General features: G+C 45.3%; 1 protein-coding gene across 5 annotated transcripts; it reads left to right on the plus strand.

The window, feature by feature from the left end:
- The first annotated feature begins 2,204 nt into the window (after nucleotides 1–2,204).
- si:ch211-225b11.4 (thyroid adenoma-associated protein homolog) lies at nucleotides 2,205–18,182 on the plus strand. 5 transcript variants are annotated; one of them, XM_036979873.1, is made up of 31 exons: nucleotides 2,205–2,610; nucleotides 4,826–5,000; nucleotides 5,094–5,180; nucleotides 5,277–5,304; nucleotides 5,437–5,585; nucleotides 5,773–5,895; nucleotides 6,204–6,324; nucleotides 6,512–6,654; nucleotides 6,769–6,853; nucleotides 6,968–7,104; nucleotides 8,944–9,141; nucleotides 9,231–9,960; nucleotides 10,067–10,219; nucleotides 10,319–10,428; nucleotides 10,543–10,703; nucleotides 10,786–10,955; nucleotides 11,085–11,249; nucleotides 11,349–11,497; nucleotides 11,620–11,757; nucleotides 11,857–11,961; nucleotides 12,197–12,394; nucleotides 12,621–12,771; nucleotides 13,019–13,268; nucleotides 13,478–13,717; nucleotides 13,851–14,055; nucleotides 14,192–14,380; nucleotides 15,205–15,455; nucleotides 15,595–15,765; nucleotides 15,873–16,139; nucleotides 16,241–16,443; nucleotides 17,352–18,182. In XM_036979873.1, the coding sequence occupies exons 1-31, from the start codon at nucleotides 2,567–2,569 to the stop codon at nucleotides 17,594–17,596; spliced, it is 5,541 nt and encodes a 1,846-aa protein (XP_036835768.1). In that variant the 5' UTR covers nucleotides 2,205–2,566; the 3' UTR covers nucleotides 17,597–18,182. The 5 variants fall into 5 exon arrangements, with proteins under 5 accessions (XP_036835768.1, XP_036835765.1, XP_036835767.1 ...); XM_036979870.1 differs by lacking the exon at nucleotides 2,205–2,610 and adding an exon at nucleotides 2,969–3,117; XM_036979872.1 differs by lacking the exon at nucleotides 2,205–2,610 and adding an exon at nucleotides 2,969–3,117 and having other exon boundaries at nucleotides 13,481–13,717; nucleotides 17,352–18,181.
- The last annotated feature ends 2,218 nt before the right edge of the window (nucleotides 18,183–20,400 follow it).

The raw sequence follows: 20,400 nt of genomic DNA on the forward strand, positions 1-20,400 counted from the left end.
GGCCAGAACTCACCTGGAGGTAAAGGTGGAGGGAAAGCTTAAATCCTACTGCCATCATCTATTTATAATATTTCACTTGTCACATCTTGGGACAGCAGAGTCTCACATGTGTAAGACCTGGTGAGGGGGAAAGACAGCTGGGGCCAGTACACATCATTCCTGTCGCAGTCATACTCAGTAAAGTTCATCTGAAACCTGAAGGACACCAGGGCAGAACCACATCAGAGTTTTATTCACAGCACTTCCCAAACCTTTCAACGTAGTCATAAAAACATTATACGGAAGCTGTTGATTTCAATTCTGAGGGCTTTAGTATGTCAGGGGTCACCTGGTTTTGGGTGGTCCTGTGTTGATGGGGATATCAGTGAAGGTGATGGTGGAGGTGACAGGGAAAGACTGAGTCACAGTCGGGGCAACACTCACATCAGAGACAGTAGTCCTAACAAGGAGGACTTTATTCAATCACACTTTTTTTGTCTCAAAAGAAGGACAGCACAGACAGAAAAGTAACATAGGTGTCATGGCAATGGACAGTGTTATAGGCTTTTACCACTTATCTGACTTCCACTGCTTGGATCTCCCACTAAGGCAACCCAGGTTCTCACTATAGTCCAATCCTAGTGCCTTAGCAATAAAGAAAAATGTACATAAAGAAAAAAATTCCCTGTTTTATGTCAGTTAGGATCACCACTTTATTTTAAGAATGTGAAATGTCAGAATAATAGTAGAGAGAATGATTTATTTCAGCTTTTATTTCTTTCATCACATTCCCAGTGGATCAGAAGTTTACATACACTCAATTATTATTTGGTAGCATTGCCTTTAAATTGTTTAACTTGGGTCAAACGTTTCGGGTAGCCTTCCACAAGCTTCCCACAATAAGTTGGGTGAATTTTGGCCCATTCCTCCTGACAGAGCTGGTGTAGCTGAGTCAGGTTGGGAGGCCTCCTTGCTCTCATGCGCTTTTTCAGTTCTGCCCACAAACTTTCTATAGGATTGAGTTCAGGGCTTTGTGATGGCCACTCCAATACCTTGACTTTGTTGACCTTAAGCCATTTTGCTTGGGGTCATTGTCCATTTGGAAGACCCATTTGCGATCAAGCTTTAACTTCCTGACTGATGTCTTGAGATGTTGCTTCAACATATCCACATAATTTTCCTGCCTCATGATGCCATCTATTTTGTGAAGTGCACCAGTCCCTACTGCAGTAAAGCACCCCCACAACATGATGCTGCCACCCCCGTGCTTCATGGTTGGGATGGTGTGCTTCGGCTTGTAAGTCTCTCCCTTTTTCCTCCAAACATAATGACGGTCATTATGACCAAACAGATCTATGTTTGTTTAATCACACCAGAGGACATTTCTCCAAAAAGTATGATCTTTGTCCCCATGTGCAGTTGCAAACCGTAGTCTGGCTTTTTGTAAGGCGGTTTTGAGGCAGTGGCTTCTTCCTTGCTGAGCGGTATGACGGCTGCGTGGTACCACGGTGTTTATACTTGCGTACTATTGTTTGTACAGATGAACGTGGTACTTTCAGGCATTTGGAAATTGCTCCCAAGGATGAACCAGACCTGTGGAGGTCTACAATTTTTTTTCTGAGATCTTGGATGATTTCTTTTCATTTTCCCATAATGTCAAGCAAAGAACCACTGAGTTTGAAGGTAGGCCTTGAAATACATCCACAGATACACCTCCAATTGACTCAAATGATGTCATTTAGCCTATCAGAAGCTTCTAAACACACGTATATATTTTAAACCTGCATATTTAGTTAATATTGCCTGCTAACATGAATTTATTTTAACTAGGGAAAATGTGTCATTTCTCTTGCAACAGAGTCAGGGTATATGCAGCAGTTTGGGCCGCCTGGCTCGTTGCGAACTATGAACTATGAATGTTTGTGTATACATATGTGTATGTATATGTATATATAAATTTACAACAAAAAAAGATATGGGGGATTGGAAATTATGCAGACAATTACAATGATGGAAGTAACAATCTTTCCGCAATATTAAGCTGATCCCCCTCTAAAAAAAATGACTACAGGCTGTGGTGCGTCTACTACCATATCTTCACTAGCGTCACTTGTTTCCTCAATTATTTTAATCGCCTCCGCATATGAGATTCGATTGACTGCTCTACCTTTTGCCACCTCAATCTCCTTCACCCTTACAGGGCACTCCAGGAACTCGGGATCATGATCACCACCACAATTGCAACACCGTCGTTCTTCTACACATCGTTCTTCAATACCCTGTCCATCAGCATACACTTGAAACATGGCCAAATCCTTATCAATTCTAATGATGCGGATGTAGGTATAAGCGACATGGGCAGCCTCCCAGGGAGGCATCTTGCCGGGGGCTGCACGAGGCGCCCGCACAAAAACAAATTGGAAAGGTGACATTTGTGCGATCTATCACTAATTTGCACGTTACGTCAATGATATCTTGTCATCGTGTGGGACTGTGGGTCAATTAACCTTGTCGGAGTGGACGTCCTGGATCGTCAGTGAGCTAGGCAGGCTACTGCCTGGGAAGGTCTCCCACTCAGAAGTATGAAATGGGTGGGTTGTTGACCTCAGGTTCCCCCACTGGAAACCCGAGGTAGGGGGAATCTATCAAATAGCGCACCTTTGTACAGTACTAATGCATTTAGTAATGCAATTATTTGTGCAATTTAGTGTGTTTCTTGTTTGAAGTGCAATAGTGTAATAATCAGGTTATCTTCTTTGAAAGTGTGTTGTGTATTTGTGTGGTATAGGATTTGTGCAATTTAGTTTTATTTGTGTTTTTTGTTAGCAGTAGGGTAATAGTGTAATAATGATATTTTTTATTTGTATTTATATACTACAATTTGTTTCTTTGTCACTTTATTCATGAGTATTTTTGTATATATATTTTTTGATTTATATAGTTTTCAAATGTTATATTTATTTGTGTTGTTCCAAATGTCTGAATAAAAATTAGTTAGTAGAGAATGGTGCTTTTTGAGGGGAGCGGCGGCGGGTTCGCCAAGGGAGCCATACAAGCTAAAACCGCCACTGCTTACACTGCAATGTGTTGGGGACGACAGTTCGTACAGCGTATCGTACATTACCAAGCTTCACATGCGTAGGTATTTTCTATTTATCAGAAAACAACTGGGCCGACACTCTTCTTTTTCTCCATTCACCCAGCGGGTTAGACGCTGGGCACCAGCCACACCAGGAATCTTCTTCGGGTATTCAACGACTCCTTTGAGAGTGCTCTACTCCGAAGTTCAAAACTTCTGTTATTCAGATTCCTTTGAGGCTCACTGCAATCTTCCTATGTTCTTCAGAAATACGATTCATCAAAATAAGACCAGTATGTATGACAGACTTTTTCCAGCGCATACCTCACCATTTGACACATCAAACGGGTTTCCCACATATGCATCCCAACAAGAAGCGATTCATTATCATTCATACACGTATCATCCACTCCAATTTTAGACAATTTCCTTTTTGTTATAGTTTTCGCTACTGCTGTTGTCCATTCGGAACATTCGTCTTCACTTATTTTGTTTCGAACTCAGCACCGGCTTCCGACATATTTTTCTTAAACCGGAAAGAACCGTAGTCCTCCCCGGAATCGAACTGCGAGCCTTCCAAAGATTTGTATAACTAAACCTAATATATATATATATATATAGAATTGTTCTATCTGTGAACCTTCCCTACAACCTGTAGAGAACGCAATAGTTCCACCTCACCAGGGAGTCACCATTTTTGCAAATTGTTGTAGAGAGATGTCAATGGCAATGACATATTAACCAATCACAGTTTAGGGGATTACTTGCGTTCATGCTCCAGAAATGGGCGAGCTTCTACTGAGATAGCCAACAGCGACCTTCGTGGGGCTGTTCTGTACTACGGAAACAGACAAAGAATATATCTGTTATAGCAAACTTCTAGAAGTAAATTTGCAACCTGCACTATTATATGGACTCTCTGCATGCACCCTAATGAATTGACAACAAAACATGAACACAAAAGCGTAATGTAATGTTACAAAGATGATTTGCTAACCGAACGCATACTCCTATACACTAGATGGCGGTAATTGAAAATGCACTGTTCTGTAACGACTCAACTCCGCAACAGTAGATTTAGTTTGACAAGAAAAACACGAGGAAGCATGTTCTCTTTCTTTCCAGGGATAATTTTAAGACAAACTTTCGGGAATTAACAAACAATGGTGCCTGTTCAATCGGTCGAAGATCAGATGAAAGCTGTACTAGACTGTGTGGTCACTGAGTATAAAATACCCACAGATGTCAGCACTACGTTAAAGCTTTTCATGAACAAACTTGATGAGTGCTCAAGGTAAATCTGGTTTACAAGTGCCTAATGTGTTTTATTCATTACACCGATTCTGTTGCAAAATGTTTCTTAAACAGAATGAAACAGGAGTGACCTACCTGCATTTTTCCAATAGAAACTGTCGTTATGCTCTGATGCTTCTGTTTGGTGCTAAAACGTTAAACTGTTTCCATAATGAATACACCCCTGATGTTTGTATGACAATGCATGTGTGGGAATGCATGTACTACTGCCTCTGCCAAGAAATCTGGGCTTTCAGGTGGTAATGCATTCACATCACAATAAGCAAAGGCTTGTTGACTCAAGCCATGCAGCGATTGTTCTATCTCCATCACTACACTGGTGGCAGCAGTGGGATAGTCCCTGCGGTGTCACAGAGTTGCTGGTTCCAGCTCCATTTCCAACCAATTAGTACACATTCATTGTTTACCGTCGGTGTCACTCATCTTCATGGCATGTTGTCTGTCTCTGAACAGGAGCAGCATAAAGCGATGCAAAGAGCGTAGTCTGGAGGAGGCAGGCCAGCTGCTGAGGAAGATCCCAGTGAAGCAGCTTCAGTGTTTAGAGGAGAGGCTCCTCTTGCCACTCATCAGGCTACTCGTCGCCATGCAGATGCAGATGTTTAACATCGCCAGTCGCAAATTAGACCAGGTCCAGAACAAGCTCTGTCCTTTAGAAGTTATGTTTTCAATGCTGAATAACTAAAGTGCTATTCTGAATATGTATTTGATCATGCCATTACAGATGTTACAACATCTGGCAGAAGTCAATCGTTTGCTGGTTTTTCGAGAAATCCAGCACTGTTTGTGCACTATTGTGGGAAAGGATCAGGTATGTGTATTGTTCTAAAAATAATCCATGGCTAGAAGTATTCTTTAGCAATGTGATAATGTTTAATGTTAATATTTCAGCATCTTTCCTTTTCAGGCATTATCCATTGGGGACCTCCAGATAGGTTAGTTGTGGATTAGAATCATCTTGAATGGTTCTTTGTTTTAGTGTGAGTGGCATTGTCAATATTAACTATTATCTTTTTGGCCTCATTTTAGGTGTCAAGTGATCTCCTGTGTGTGGTTTGTGTTTGCAGCTTGCATGTTCCTGGAGGACAGCTCTATTGGTCGTGAGCTGTGGCGAGAGGCCTGCCCTTCCTTGATAGATAAAGTGGCTGAGTTATTCCCTGTAATACTGGAGCAGGAGGGTTTGAGAAATGGACCACTGTGTTACCAAGCTGTCAAGGTAAATACTCTATATGCACTTTATCAACCTTTAACTTCCTTGCGCTTGTCAACAAAATTGTACTTGTCTTTTTTCATTTTTCATTCATTCATTTGAAGCACTGTTCAGAAGACGTCTTGTCACTGAACTGACCTGTGAGTTGGCTGTGTTAGTAGGTGTCTTACTGATCTGCGACATGTCCCTTCAGGTGTGTTTGCAGGTTTTTCAGCTGTTGCCAGGTGAGGTGGCCCCTCTGGTGTGGGAGAAGGAACAGGGGAGTTTGGCAGTGCAGAGCATCCTACAGTCTCTAATGGACATCATCCTGGGACAGGTCTGTGTTTGACATCGATTCAGGTTAAATCCCAAACTATTTTAAATAAAATATGATTCAGGTTTGCCAGTCTGTTCTCCCTGATGTCGCTCCATGGTCCAGCTCTTTCTCTTACTGCATGGTCCTTTGTAGCTCATTTGGTAGCGCATGGCCCATGTAACACCAGGGTAGTGGGTTACATTACCGGGATCACCCATATGTAAAGATTATGCATGCATGACTGTAAGTTGCTTTAGATAAAAGCGTGTGCTAAATAGCATTTATTTTATTTTATTACTATATTATTTGTTTCCTCTGTGTGCGGGCAGTGCTCCAACAGGGACACCCGTCTCCTGGCTGGCACCACAGTGGCCATGCTGATTAACACCGTACTCGAGGGAGGGGAGGGAGGAGCAGCTGCCTGGAGTCTGCTACAAGTCACTCACTCAGGTACACATTCAGGACTTTCATATTGTTGACATTGTATGTTGACTTTTATTGTTTACATTCTACATTGTTTACATTACAAATCATCACAACACATATGAAGGATTTGAACCATAACCCTATGTATATAAGGACTGTGATGATTAAAAAAAATATATATATATGCCACTGGTTGATGTGTGTTACTCAGAGCCCTGGCAGCTGTGTGTGGGTGGTCTCCAGGTGCAGTGCAGCCCCCGCTCGCAGGACGGAGTGGACAGACTGGCTGTGAGCAGGGGTCTGCTGACCTGCTGTAGAAGGGGCATCCTAGTCAGTCAGGTGGACACCACAGGGGTATGTCACAGACTGCTCATGCTAACTGATATATCTTCTTCATTCGTTCTTATGGAATTCTCGGCCAATCTAGAAAATGTGGTTTCTGATTCAAAGTTCTCTCTATTGCTTCAGACTTGTCTACTCCTGGGTGGTTTGTTTCCTTTGGTCTCTGCTTTGTGTGAGGAGAAGCTTGACTGTCACTACTATGTCTTTGAAGGTATTGTAAAACCAAACCAGTGCCTATGTGTGTTTCTGTAAGTGCAAACGTAATGAAAGTAAGAAATACCTGAGTATCAAATCAACGTTTAATAAAGCCTATGTCTGATGGCAGTGTTAACACTGTGGCTGAAGAGTGTTAAGGAGTGTCTAGCTGAGATCTGGGAGGTGACCAGCGCTCCCCTGCTGCCCGATGACTCTAGCCTGAGACAACAACTCATCCAGGTCATCTGGGACAATGCTGAGAGTCCAGTGAGTTTCCAATCATCTCATTATTAATATAAATGGTGTTATACAGTGGGGCAAAAAAGTATTTAGTCAGCCACCAATTGTGCAAGTTCTCCCACTTAAAAAGATGAGAGGCGTGTAATTTTCATCATAGGTACACTTCAACTATGACAGACAAAATTAGAAAAAAAATCCAGAAAATCACATTGTAGGATTTTTAATGAATTTATTTGCAAATTATGGTGGAAAATAAGTATTTGGTCAATAACAAAAGTTTATCTCAATTCTTTGTTATATACCCTTTGTTGGCAATGACAGAGGTTAAACGTTTTCTGTAAGTCTTCACAAGGTTTTCACACACTGTTGCTGGTATTTTGGCCCATTCCTCCATGCAGATCTCCTCTAGAGCAGTGATGTTTTGGGGCTGTTGCTGGGCAACACGGACTTTCAGCTCCCTCCAAAGATTTTCTATGGGGTTGAGATCTGGAGACTGGCTAGGCCACTCCAGGACCTTGAAATGCTTCTTACGAAGCCACTCCTTCGTTGCCCAGGCGGTGTGTTTGGGATCATTGTCATGCTGAAAGACCCAGCCACGTTTCATCTTCAATGCCCTTGCTGATGGAAGGTTTTCACTCAAAATCTCACAATACATTGCCCTATTCATTCTTTCCTTTACACGGATCAGTCGTCCTGGTCCCTTTGCAGAAAAACAGCCCCAAAGCATGATGTTTCCACCCCCATGCTTCACAGTAGGTATGGTGTTCTATGGATGCAACTCAGCATTCTTTGTCCTCCAAACACGACGAGTTGAGTTTTTACCAAAAGTTATATTTTGGTTTCATCTGACCATATGACATTCTCCCAATCTTCTTCTGGATCATCTAAATGCTCTCTAGCAAACTTCAGACGGGCCTGGACATGTACTGGCTTTAGCAGGGGGACACGTCTGGCACTGCAGGATTTGAGTCCCTGGCGGCGTAGTGTGTTACTGGTGGTAGGCTTTGTTACTTTGGTCCCAGCTCTCTGCAGGTCATTCACTAGGGCCCCCCGTGTGGTTCTGGGATGTTTGCTCACCGTTCTTGTGATCATTTTAACCCCGCGGGGTGAGATCTTGCGTGGAGCCCCAGATCGAGGGAGATTATCAGTGGTCTTGTATGTCTTCCATTTCCTAATAATTGCTCTCACAGTTGATTTCTTCAAACCAAGCTGCTTACCTATTGCAGATGCAGTCTTCCTAGCCTGGTGCAGGTCTACAATTTTGTTTCTGGTGTCCTTTGACAGTTCTTTGGTCTTGGCCATAGTGTAGTTTGGAGTGTGACTGTTTGAGGTTGTGGACAGGTGTCTTTTATACTGATAACAAGTTCAAACAGGTGCCATTAATACAGGTAACGAGTGGAGGACAGAGGAGCCTCTTAAAGAAGAAGTTACAGGTCTGTGAGAGCCAGAAATCTTGCTTGTTTGTAGGTGACCAAATGCTTACTTTCCACCATCATTTTCAAATAAATTCATAAAAAATCCTACGTGATTTTCTGTATTTTTTTTCTCTCATTTTGTTTGTCATAGTTGAAATAGTTGTCATGATGAAAATTACAGGCCTCTCTCATCTTTTTAAGTGTGAGAACTTGGTGGCTGACTAAATACTTTTTTGCCCCACTGTATGTGTGTGTGTATGTATACATATTTTTTTTTTTGGGGGGGGGGGTAGTTTATTAGGATCCCCATTAGTTGTTGCAAAAGCAGCAGCTATTCTTCCTGGGATTCACACAAAACATGACATAATACAGAACATGAATAGACAAGAACAGCTCATGGGCAAAGTATAGTAGTAACAATAACATCCCATTTCTCCTAACACATGCCTAGGTCGAGGGTGTGTCAGAGGTTGTGCGCAGTGCTTTCTGCCTGCTGCTGGAGATCTATGAGATGGACTGCCAGCGTTTTGGAGACACACAGAAGAACCTGCACATTTCCTTACTCTACCGCATAACCAAACTGCCCTGGGAGGCCAAAGCCAAATACTTCCCCCTCTGTTCACTGCTCCCTTATGTTGGCACTGACATGGTGAGTGTATTCAAAGTCATCTTAACCTTTTTAAAGTGTATGTTCAGTTGTGGAAATTGATTATAATTAATTTTCCGTTAACCCCTCAGGTGCTGGAGCAGTACTCCGAGCTTCCCAACCATCTCCTGAAGTGCATGTCCACCAATCATCTGTCCCCATGTGCCTCAGAGCTTTACAAGTGTCTGATCCAGAAGCAGCGGTGCGAGCTGTGTGAGGAACTGGCCCAGGATACTCCTCCCTTGGAGCTGGATCTGGCCAATCAGTGGGCCAGGCGTTGGCGGACCACTCTGCTGGAGGCCTTGACCTCTGACGTGACCCTTCTTCAGAACAACAGCTCCAGCCACTTGCTGCCCTGGACTCTGCGTGTCTTCCCCGCTGCTGTGGAGCCCCTGCTGGCCCCTCTAGACCCTGCCTCTCCAGGGCACCTCCATGCCTGGGCCTGTGTGATGAGTGCCCGCCGAGCCACTTATGGAGGCTCCCCCTGGGCCCTGGAGAGTGGCTATGCCCTGGAGACTCTCCGTCTTGCCCTGGGATGTGTGGACGATCGAGTCCGCCTGGCCGCCCTCAACCTGCTATGCTGCAGCCCAAAGACCAAAGAGGCCCCGACACCGGAAGAGCTGTCTACCATGAGGACCTTCATCCCCCAGAACCTCAACAGTGAGTCGTCACCGTTCCGCCAGCACCTTCAGGCGGGGGTGAAGAGGTTTCTGGTCCGGATCCGAGACAGCTGCCTGGCCCACCTCAGAGGACAGAAGGGAAAAAGGGACGGTGGTGTCAGCCTCACAAAGGAGACAGAGATGGCACTGGATCAGGGAGTAGGTGAGAGCTGTGAAAGTTTGAAGCACTAAATAATGGTTTTATTTCCTTGTCTCATCTAGCTGTGTGGTGCAATTTATTAATATCCTATTCATCCTGATCATTGTAGGGTTTGTGGACTGGCTGTCCCAGCTGACGTTGTCCTATCTGGCACCAGGACACAGCTACCAGAGGAAGAAGACTGTCCTGCTGCTGCTGTCTGCTGTACTAGAGACCTGCACAGACACCTGGAGCCCAGACAAGAAGAAGGGCCAACCCCCAGGTCAGTAAAGGGGGTTTGAATGAGATGGTTGACTTCATTCTGGGGCTTTAAAGCCTGTATGACGCAAAATTCCAAGAGGTTTTTGTTCCCTTTCTGTAGTTAACATGGCCTCTTTGATCAACTGGGCAAGGCTGAGAGGATGGTGGGATTTCTTCTCTCGATCAAAACAGCTGGTCCTTATTGGCTGTTTAGAGGATTCCACCAATGAGGTAGACTTAATACTTATGTTACAACTTCCATGTTTTATTTTTAATACATTTGTAAGTGACAGAAAGGATAAGTGAAATAAAGTGTTTTCTCTGCTCTGTTTTCTTCCTATGTAGATTCGGGAGCTCTCTGCAGGGTTACTGGTGAGATTTTTCCCACCTAGTTTTCTGGAGGACATTACTCCTGTGCTGTTCGGCCGAGCAGAACTGCTCCTCTGCAGTCCCCGTGTGCCAGAGGCTCAGATGGGAGCTCTGATCATCAAGGTCCTCCTCCAGAAGTAAGTAGACCTTAATTTCTACACCACCTGTAGCCAGAGCTCTGGTCCTCGACCTCAGTGTTGCATGACCCCCTCTCCGAAGGTCTGGAGGTCAGTCTCATGTGCCCTGGCTGGACAGCCGTATCAACTACGTCAGTTCTGGGGACTCGAAGGCCTCTACTCTGGTCAGGTATCTACTCAAGGAACTCGAGCAGCATTACCTGATTGCTAAGGATGATATGATGCTTGCTGCAAGGACCAAACCCATACACGGTGAGACCTGTTGCATCATTGCTATTTCACAAAATTACATTTTCAGCTGTCTAACAGCTTGTATATAAACATGTTGAATTCCAAAGCATTTGACATTGCAACCTTATTTGAGTGATGTATTTGTTTCAGGTATTTTGACTGCCCTAGAGAGGTGTATACTAGAGGTACCTAACACCCTGTGTGATGTGGTCGATCACAGAATGACCATAGAGATCCTGGTTCTCCTGGAGAGGATCACTCTGCTCCTACTGGGTGTGCTGTATGGAGACCAGGATGCCTGCGGTGATGAGAAAGGTATCGCCACGAAGGAGTAAAGAGACATCGCACAAGAGATCGGAGAAGGGTACATTTGAAATGGAACGGTTGTCTCACCCCCGCCCTTGTCTTTTCCAGATATACCCCCATCTTTCTGTGACATGGGGAATGCCATCACCTCTCTGGTAGGCCAGGTGGCAGGAGAGGACCAGGGGGAGGGGGATGAGTGTGTGCTGCTGTCTGAGGAACACAGTCTGGTCCTCACCTGCTGCTGGGTCTCCCTCAAGGTACTCTTCATCTTACTGATCAACACTCGCACTGACCACCCGGCTGCACATTCTAACCCATGTTCAGCACCACTAAGAAACACATTCTGGCCTTAAATAACTATTGTTGTTTTCCTTTTCAGGAAATAGGAATCTTTCTAGGTTCTCTGGTGGAGAGAATCCTTGCTCAGGCCAAACAGACAGAACCCTTTCTAACTTTAGAAGACCTGAAGAGGGCCTCTAAAGTGTTCAAGAACATTCTTCTCAAATGCCGCCACTGGGTAAAAAACACATAACATCCATCTATGGGTCACAACTCAAAGCCTCCCTGGTTTTCTTGTCTTATCTTCAGTCCTGACATACACATTTCTATCCCCCAGGGGGCAGTAGAGGGCTGCTGTGTGGGCTTTACCAGGTTCTGTGCCTGTCTCCTGAGCAGCAGTGACCCAGAGCTCAGGGATATCCCAGCACACATGCTGAAGCAGGTAACCTCTGACCCAGGCCCTTTTGAGGATGCTCATCCACAACACAGACAGGGTTCTCAATGGGGTAAAGGGGTTTCTGTAGAGTATGTTTTAGGTCCAGGCCAGTGATGTACCTTATCATTCTCTGCCAATTCATATCTAATTTTACCTGCAACAATGAAGCTATGTTGCATACATATTAAGCTAGTATGGTTAAACTGTGTGTGTGCTAACTGATATGGGGTTTTCTCTCCAGGGCCTAGAGGTGCTGCAGTCTCGCTGTACGTCAGTGACCCGGCGGGCGGCAGGGCTTCCCATGCTCATCCTGTGTGTGGTGTCAGCAGAGGAGGCCAGTAAGGCCCGGCCCCTCCTGGCCCACAGCATACACACCCTGCTGGACACAGCCAGGTCCCCTCTGCCCCAGGACTGGGACCAGACACTGGACCTGCCACAGGTAATACACATCATGAATTCATCAAAAGTTAGCCAGATTCTGAATTATTATTATTATTATTATTATTATTATACGCATGTACATTATAATTATACGCATGTACATTACCTACCACGTACACAGATGAGATGCACAGCCATCGAGATACACACATACCAATAGGATACTCAAGTCCAGGTCAGTTAGCATGCTGTCTAATGTTGGCTTTTCCCCTCCTCTCCCCCAGGTGTGTGCGGTCCACACCCTGCAGGCCCTGGTACGAGGCTCTGGGCTGGGGGTGGCTGTGCTGCAGTTTGCCCCGGCTGTGGCCATCCTGTCCCTGACCCTCCTCAGTTCCCCCTGCTGGGCCATGAGGAATGCTGCACTGCAGCTCTACAGTAAAAAGACAATCTCTCCCTCTCACTACTGTAATGCGCACACTGAGGACAGAGCTCAGTTTTTCAGTGTCATTTGTATTCTCTGAAACCGACCAGCTCAAACATTAGATCATATAGACCGGGAGAGAATCCATTAGGTTCACTTGTGCTGTCTGCTCCAATTTCTTTCATGTAGCGATCAGACATGCATGTTAAATTATTCATTTGTTATTGTGCTCCCTCTGACTGAACCCTTTCCCATGAACAGGCTCTCTGTGCTCAAGGTTGCTGGGACAGCGCTCTGGAGGTGAGGAGGGCTCCACCCAGCATGGCATGTCTCCCCCCGCCTTCTTCACCCACTACCCTGCCCTGCAGCCCTTCCTCCTGGGGGAGTTGAGGGGGGCGGCAGAGGACTTGCAGGGTCCCTCTGGGGAGGCCCGGCTCCGCCTGCACCCCTCCCTCTACCCTGTCCTCACCCTCTTGGCCAAACTCCAGCGAGGGGTCCAAGACCAAACTGGGTGATTACTGTTTTCATGTCATTTATTTAATTTTGTCAAGCTAAGGAATCCCTTTATAGCTGCATCTACTCAATGAAGCAGGTGATGATGTCCATGGGCCTGTTTAAGGATAACACACCTGTATTCTCCAGGTAGGCACACAATCATTTACAGTGTTCTGTGCATCTCCTTGCAGTATGAAAACTGGTCCATGAAACCTTTGTTCCCAGCAGCACTCTGTCAGACTTCCTGATTCCCCTGCTCCAGCTGGCTGCCAGTCCCGTCTACAGTGTGAGGGTCATGACCTCCAAAGCATTGGTCGCCATGACGCCCCCCTGCCAATACGTGAGCACCCTTCTCCGGTTGACAGAAGAGCTGCCGGAGCCCCAGGACCCCAGCTGTCACAATCGTCTGCATGGACAGCTACTGCAGATCAGAGCCATCCTGGACAGGGGTCTATGCACACAACGGTGAGGGTTTACAGAGTAGAAAACAAACAGGGAAGGATTCTATGGAGGCCATAGAGGTTCTATAATTAATGTTCTATTTATTCTGTGATTAAGGCACTGTCAGGTTTTGTAATTTGTTTAGTTATTTCCCCAGTCCTCCCCCAGACGCACTGTGTGATGTGGTGGACCGTGTAGAGTCCAGACTGTGGTTGGTGACAGGGGCTCAGCACTGTCCCCTGGTGCGTGGGGCCTACCTGGGTGTGGCAGGCCTGCTGAGGGGGTTCTGCTCTCAGGGGTTCCTCTGCCAGATAAGGGATGTGCTCCTGTCAGAGCTCCACTCACCACACCAAAGACTCCAGGTGCCCAACAGATCCTGTCTCTCACACACATGCACACACACACACCGTTCTTATCCAGTGATACTGTCATGATTTGTTATCCTTTTCATAATCTGGGTCCCACAATACTGAAAGTTTATGACATTCCATTTTACAGGTTGGGTCCGCCTCCTTCCATCAGAACGCTATCCACTTCCTCTGTGCAGAGCCCCGGTGGGCATGCCAGGTGTGGGGGAGTTTCTCCACAGAGAGCTCTGACCTGAGGCTGTCATTGGTCAGTTGGGCGGCTGAAAGGCGGCGATGGAGTGGGACCAGCATGCAACAGGTGCTGCAGACGGCACTGCAGGTGAGACATAAACACCCTGTCTAGACTAGAGAATGCTGGGAAAGTCACCCTGTCCAAAAACGTACCAACAGTTTTCAATGACTAGTTTTCAATATACAACATGAGGAATTCAAGGCACTAAAGATATGACTTTAACACAATGCTGCATAGGGCTGAAATCAAGCTGAGAATTGTTTTTTTTTCCTCATGAAAATGAATGGGTGTGTATCAGCTCACACCCAACTCACTAAACAGGGTCAGGTAAATCTGAACTAGACTAATACAGTCAAGGATATCCATCCTTTTTCTCTGCTGTGTTATGCCGTGGGAGTCACGGAAAATGTATGGCGTAAAAAGTACACTATTTTCTTTAAGAGTGAAGTAAGCGTAAATAGTAAACTATTTATATTTTTGTACAGATATCCCAAAAAATGACTTAAGTAGTACTTGAAAGTATTTTTGCTTTAGTACTTTCAAATACCACTGGGTAGAGCATGGCACTTGTAAGTTGTAACACCAGGGAAGTGGGTTCAATTCCCGGGACCACCCATACATATAATGTATGTGCCCATGACTAATTCACATTGGATAAAAGCATCTGCTAAATGGCATATATTATTGTACATTCTAAAGAAAACATTATTTTGCCTTTTAATAAAACTCCATAGGCCCAATCAATATGCCTGTGTGAGTGCCCCTGTTTTTATACCTCCTTCAGTTTCTGGACAGCAAAGTCTTCCCACCTATTAGCTGCCCTTTAATGACTTCACGTTCCTGATTTGACAATTGTGACCTGACCATGCTGTTTAATGGGAATGGTGTTTAACATTGCTCTCTGTACTCAGGCCAACCTGAAGGAGGCGCTGTTGGATCAGAGTGTGGAGTACAGCAGGACATATCTGACAACTCTAATTGCCGTGATGACTCCTGGGGCTGACCATACTCTGTCCCAGAAGCCTTCCCCTTCTCCCCCCCTGGAGGGTCCAGTCCTGCTGGAGTGTGTGGAGCTGCTGCTGGGGGCCCTGGAGGGCCACAGAGGGGGGCCAGAGTTTCTATCCCAGGCCCTGTGTGCTGCCAGCCTGCTGCTCTCCCAAAGGTCAGCATACAGAATTCTGCACACTGCACTCATCTCTGTTTTAACATGATTTTGAATTTACTTGACAACAAGTCATTAGGGTGTCAGATCCACAAAAAACATACTGAACATTCACACATTTCTTCTCCCTCTGTCTCAGTCTTCAGACATCTCTGTTCCCTCGGTGGTGCAGTCTGTTGGAGGTCCACCGGGTGCCAGAGGCCCCTGAGGCTCTCAGGAGATCCTGTGCCGGGGCCCTGTGTCTGGCTGGGGCCCCCTTACTGAGCATGGCCCTGAGGGACCACACTCCTCTCCCTGTCTTCAGCACCAGGTAGAGATCTAGAGCAGGGTCGTAGGTTAAAAAGTAAATTACAGTATGCATGCTGACTTTGTCACAATCTGCTGCATAATGTCCTCTCCGTCTTTCTTCCTATGCAGGTTGATCAACACAGGGCTTTACCTGCTGCAGGACGAGAGCCAGCAGGTGAGGATAAAAGCGGCAGGTTTTGCCTCCACACTCTGCCAAGCCAGGAGAGGAGGAGGGGAGAGGAGCATGTACCTGATGCAGGTCAACCAGGCTCTGCCCTTCCTGCTGGAGCTGCTGCTGGAGGAATGCTGGGATAGTCCTGGTGCCCTGGAGGTGTTGCTGTGTCACATGCCCCAGTCTGACCTGAGCTCAGTACTGAGGGAGGCCAGGGACACTGGGTGAGTCACAACACACACAGGCAGTCAACAAATTCATGGCATGTAGGCCGAGTGGCTTTTGTTTTGTTTATGTTGTTCATCAATCCCTCTCTGTTCCACAGGTGTGCCAGTCTCTATGAGCAGGATGAGGCCAACGTATTTGCAGAACCGTCTGTGATGTCAGCATGTCTGCTTCCATACCTGCTTCAGCTCGCTGAAAAGTACCCAGCATCCTCAGTGGTGGGAGAACGCCTGGGTGTATGGGCCAGGGAGAATGTTACAGACCTGCTGGAGAACCTCCGGGTCTGTAAAGACCTCCAGCCAGGTAACACACAGGCCAAGGACCACATACTTACTGATTGTGTCGGAAAGCACATAATAACACAATTATTGTGGCTAGTCATTAATATAATAGTTTCCTTAAAATGTTTACATGCTTTGCAAGAACAATTTCCCTAATAATCCTGTTTACATGGACACACCTGAAATCAATCTACCTGATGGGACTTAAATAAATGCTGAAAATCAGCCATCAAAATAAATGTTCTACCACAGCAACCATGTTATTTTTGCGAAGCATATTTGATTCTGAGTTCGGGCATATAATGTTTGTATGTGAACTATTTCAAAGATACTCGCACATAAGAGGGAGGCTTGCGCTACTGCTGCTGGCACATGTGCAGATCAAATACACGGCTGGAACGCTGATTTTAAGCTGTTTACATGTCCCAATAGCTTGAAAGATGGCTCAGAAAACCAGGTTTTAAGCAGTGTATGCTTACTTCGATTTTGACCTCACTCCCATTTTAAGATAAACAGAGTCAAGTGTTTACTTGACTATTGCCATACCCTGCACACTTCCATAATCAGTTTAATATCAAATTATTAGTGTGCATGTAAACATACTGAAAATGTCATGGCAGACAGGATTACGTGAGCTGAAAGGGATACTTCGGGCTTTTGACAATGAGGCCCTTTATCGACTTCCCCAGAGTCAGATGAACTTGTGGATACCATTTGTATGTCTCCTTATGAAGGAAGTTAGAGGTAATTACGCAAGCCAAAGCTAACTAGCATTAGCGCAATGATTGGAAGTCTATGGGTATTTACTAGCATGAGACACAAATTAGACATAAAAATGTTATCCAGAAGTTCATCTGACTCTGGGGAAGTAGATAAAGAACGTCTTTGCCAAAATCCCGAAGTATCCCTTTAACTGTTCTTCCATTCTAGGTGACACCCTGGACCCGGCCTGGTTGGCCCTTCTCATGGATTCTAGTTTCCATGGCACCCTGTGTGGTCTGTGGGCCAGGGCAGCATTCCTCCTGCGGCTGCTAGAAATGTCTGATGACCTCCGGCCCCTCTGTGATCCCGAGAGTTTACGTAAGAACATCCAGGAAGTTCACTGTGTGCTCCGCCAGAACGGTGTCCAGATGCCCGCTGCCTTTACTGCAGCTCTGACTGGAGACCTGCCTTGATGAAACATTAGTCTGGTCCACACTGTGACAACAGATTGCCTTAGTTCTCCTCTTTGACGATCCAAGTCCAGAATGAATGACTCCATGGATGCTGCATGAATGCCTACTGCAGCTACAAACAACGTGGGCATTGAATGTACTCTCTGTAGCTTCTGCACTACAGTACAGTAGCATTTGGCAGGCAGGTTCTCCAATTAGTTCTGTAAAAGAACTGACTACAGCCAGATGAATGCAATGATCAGATTACTTGCTGCTGCTGATGAGGCCTGCTAAGTATTGACCAGCTATAGAGAGCATCTCCTTACACCTACTATGCCTGAACTGAGTGTCTATACTGATTCAAAGAGCCTCTTAGAACATCTCTGTTACTATTGTGCATTTTATTTACTATGTTAATGCATTTTCATGTCTGTAATCATGATGCAGCCAAGTATTTTTGTATGGTTTTAAAGGATGAATGTTTAATTTTATAGATTAAATAATCTATCAAATTGGGGTTGTCCTCTCTTTTCTGTAGGCTTTTATGTTTAGGATGTCTTTATCTGTTGCCCAACATTAAATCCCTCTGTTGTGCTTGAACAAGGCCCCTCTGTGAATTCTCAGACCGGTTCCAGCTGTCTCAGTCCGGTTCCAACTGCCTTCGACCACTACTGGTATATCTGTCATACCACCAGCAGCCACAGCAAGGCGCCCTCCTTCATTCTACTCTATAGTAGGCTACGTTGCCTTTTCTTCTCTCCTGCTCATCTTTCCGCATTAGCCACGTCTTATTGGGCTTCATCTGCAGCAGTGGGAGACAGACAGTGATGTAATGCCGGCGGCCGTCAGGAGTAGAGGCAGACAGACAGGAGGGTTGGTGAACAGAATGGGCATATAAGGCTTTATGCTCCATTAGTGGCCAGTCTCCTGCCTGGATAAGTGTCCATTGTCAGACTGCCTGCCTCCCTCAGATGATTGACTGTACTGTTGCTGGTTGCCGTGCAACACCCCACACTAGAACAGTCTTACACCATTATCACAGCAGTCCACTCCTTTTTGTTCTATTGGTGGCAGGCAAATATTTGAACGGCTACAGTTCACGCTCTTTAGAAGTGTTTGTGTGTACATTGGGCCTGAATGACCTTTCTAATATGTCCTTGTAGACTGTTGGAGCAGCCATTATAAAGTAGGACTGTTTCTGAACTGGTCATTTTTTCCCCTCCTGTGTTAATTACAATGTTAACATACAGGTCTAAGAGCAACTGGGTGACATGTTAGCCAGTTTCTTTACCAGTTCCCTATTCACTTACTTTGTAACCACTTAATGACTCATACGTGGGAATTATGCAGTACGTGTTCCTCAGACACGTCTTAGAAATGAGAGATAATCCTATAGGATTTATGTGTCTGAGAGCAAACCACAGCAGGCTTGGAGTAGGAACAGTACCAGAACACTTAAAGGTAGGTCTGCCGACTTACCCACTGTGACACCCGGCACTGAGGTTCAAGTGCTTTTAAAACAAACAGAAAAAAAGATCTGTGAACTCTGTGCTAGTTCCAGACAAAGATGGACAGATAACATGTTCTGATTTCTGTCCTTGAGTCTTCCTGAACTAGAACATACATATAATGAAATTAATAATAAAAGCATGACTCGCCTAATCTTATAAACAACAATTTCCCATTTTCTTATTTCAGTGTTTTTTCCCCCTCATCTGTCTAACAATGACCTATTTAACTGTCCAAATGGTTTTCCATTGGAAACTTTCCATACATAATTAAGAAAAGGAAAGTTGGGTCTTTTCTGGAAGGTGTGTGTGTGTGTGCGTACGTGCTTCCTGCACTCTGGCGAGGGTTTAATAGGAACCTGGAGGCTGTCCGTCTGGCCTTATTAGAGCTTTTGTTACCATTTCCCTGAGACCGAAGGTTTACCTGGATACAGCCTTGGAGGTTTCATTAAGTCTATGTCCAGGTAATGAAATGATTAGACACTGCAGACAGCAACAAGTATTTTATGAGCTGAGTGTTCCATTAGTGTCACAAGGGATCTTCTCGAACTGACATTCTGCCAGTCAGTGCAGTTCTGGTTAAGGAAATAATAAGAGTGAACATTCACACTTTACTCATCATCAACACAACTTGATTTGGGTCAACTCAATGTAAAGTTAATAAATATACGAAGTCTGTCCGTGTGAGATTGTTTTTTAGGACTGACAATGAAGTAATATACTGCATTAGTGTGTGTGTGTGTTTAGATGAACCAGAGAGAGAACTGGGTGTGAGAAGAGTATTTGTATTGGCATGGGGAAGAAAGACGGAGTGACTATAGTATGGGATAGAGAGTACGAGAGAGAGGGAGAGTGTTTGTATTGGTAATTGTTTGAAAGCAGGGTGACGTTTGTTTGAAAAGCGGCTGCTGAGTGAATGAGTCGTGCTCTGCCAGTGGCCTGTGGCTCTCTCCTTCTGCTGGGGTCAGCCAACAATGACAGGGGCCTCTCTCCTTTGAGCACCCAGCTGCCTGTACAGGGAGAGGGGGCAGCATTTAACATCGGCCCCCTCCAGTCCCCATGGCCTTCTGATGTCCTGTCAGGGACCGAGGCTGAGGGAGAACATGGCGGAGAGAGAGGGGGTGGGTGGTGGAGGAAGGTTGTGTGGAGGGAGCAAAGGGCATAGCTTTGTATTTGTCACATTCGCCGAATACAACAGGTGTAGGTAGACCTTAGTGAAATGCTTACTTACAAGCCCTTAACCAACAATGTTTTAAGAAGTTAAGAAAAATAAGTGTTAAGTAAAAATAGATGAGTATAACACTTAAAATAAAATTA

Source organism: Oncorhynchus mykiss, chromosome 6, assembly GCF_013265735.2.
Source record: "Oncorhynchus mykiss isolate Arlee chromosome 6, USDA_OmykA_1.1, whole genome shotgun sequence".
Taxonomy (NCBI): Eukaryota; Metazoa; Chordata; class Actinopteri; order Salmoniformes; family Salmonidae; genus Oncorhynchus; species Oncorhynchus mykiss.

What these genes read in the sequence shown, in the direction of transcription:
- si:ch211-225b11.4 (XM_036979870.1), top strand. Translation starts at nt 2,984, where the DNA reads ATGGTGCTTTTTGAGGGGAGCGGCGGCGGGTTCGCCAAGGGAGCCATA. An exon ending in GCTGCTGGGTCTCCCTCAAG is followed by an intron (nt 11,498 to 11,619) that starts GTACTCTTCATC and finishes TTTCCTTTTCAG; the next exon opens with GAAATAGGAATCTTTCTAGG. An exon ending in TGCTGCACTGCAGCTCTACA is followed by an intron (nt 12,772 to 13,018) that starts GTAAAAAGACAA and finishes TCCCATGAACAG; the next exon opens with GCTCTCTGTGCTCAAGGTTG.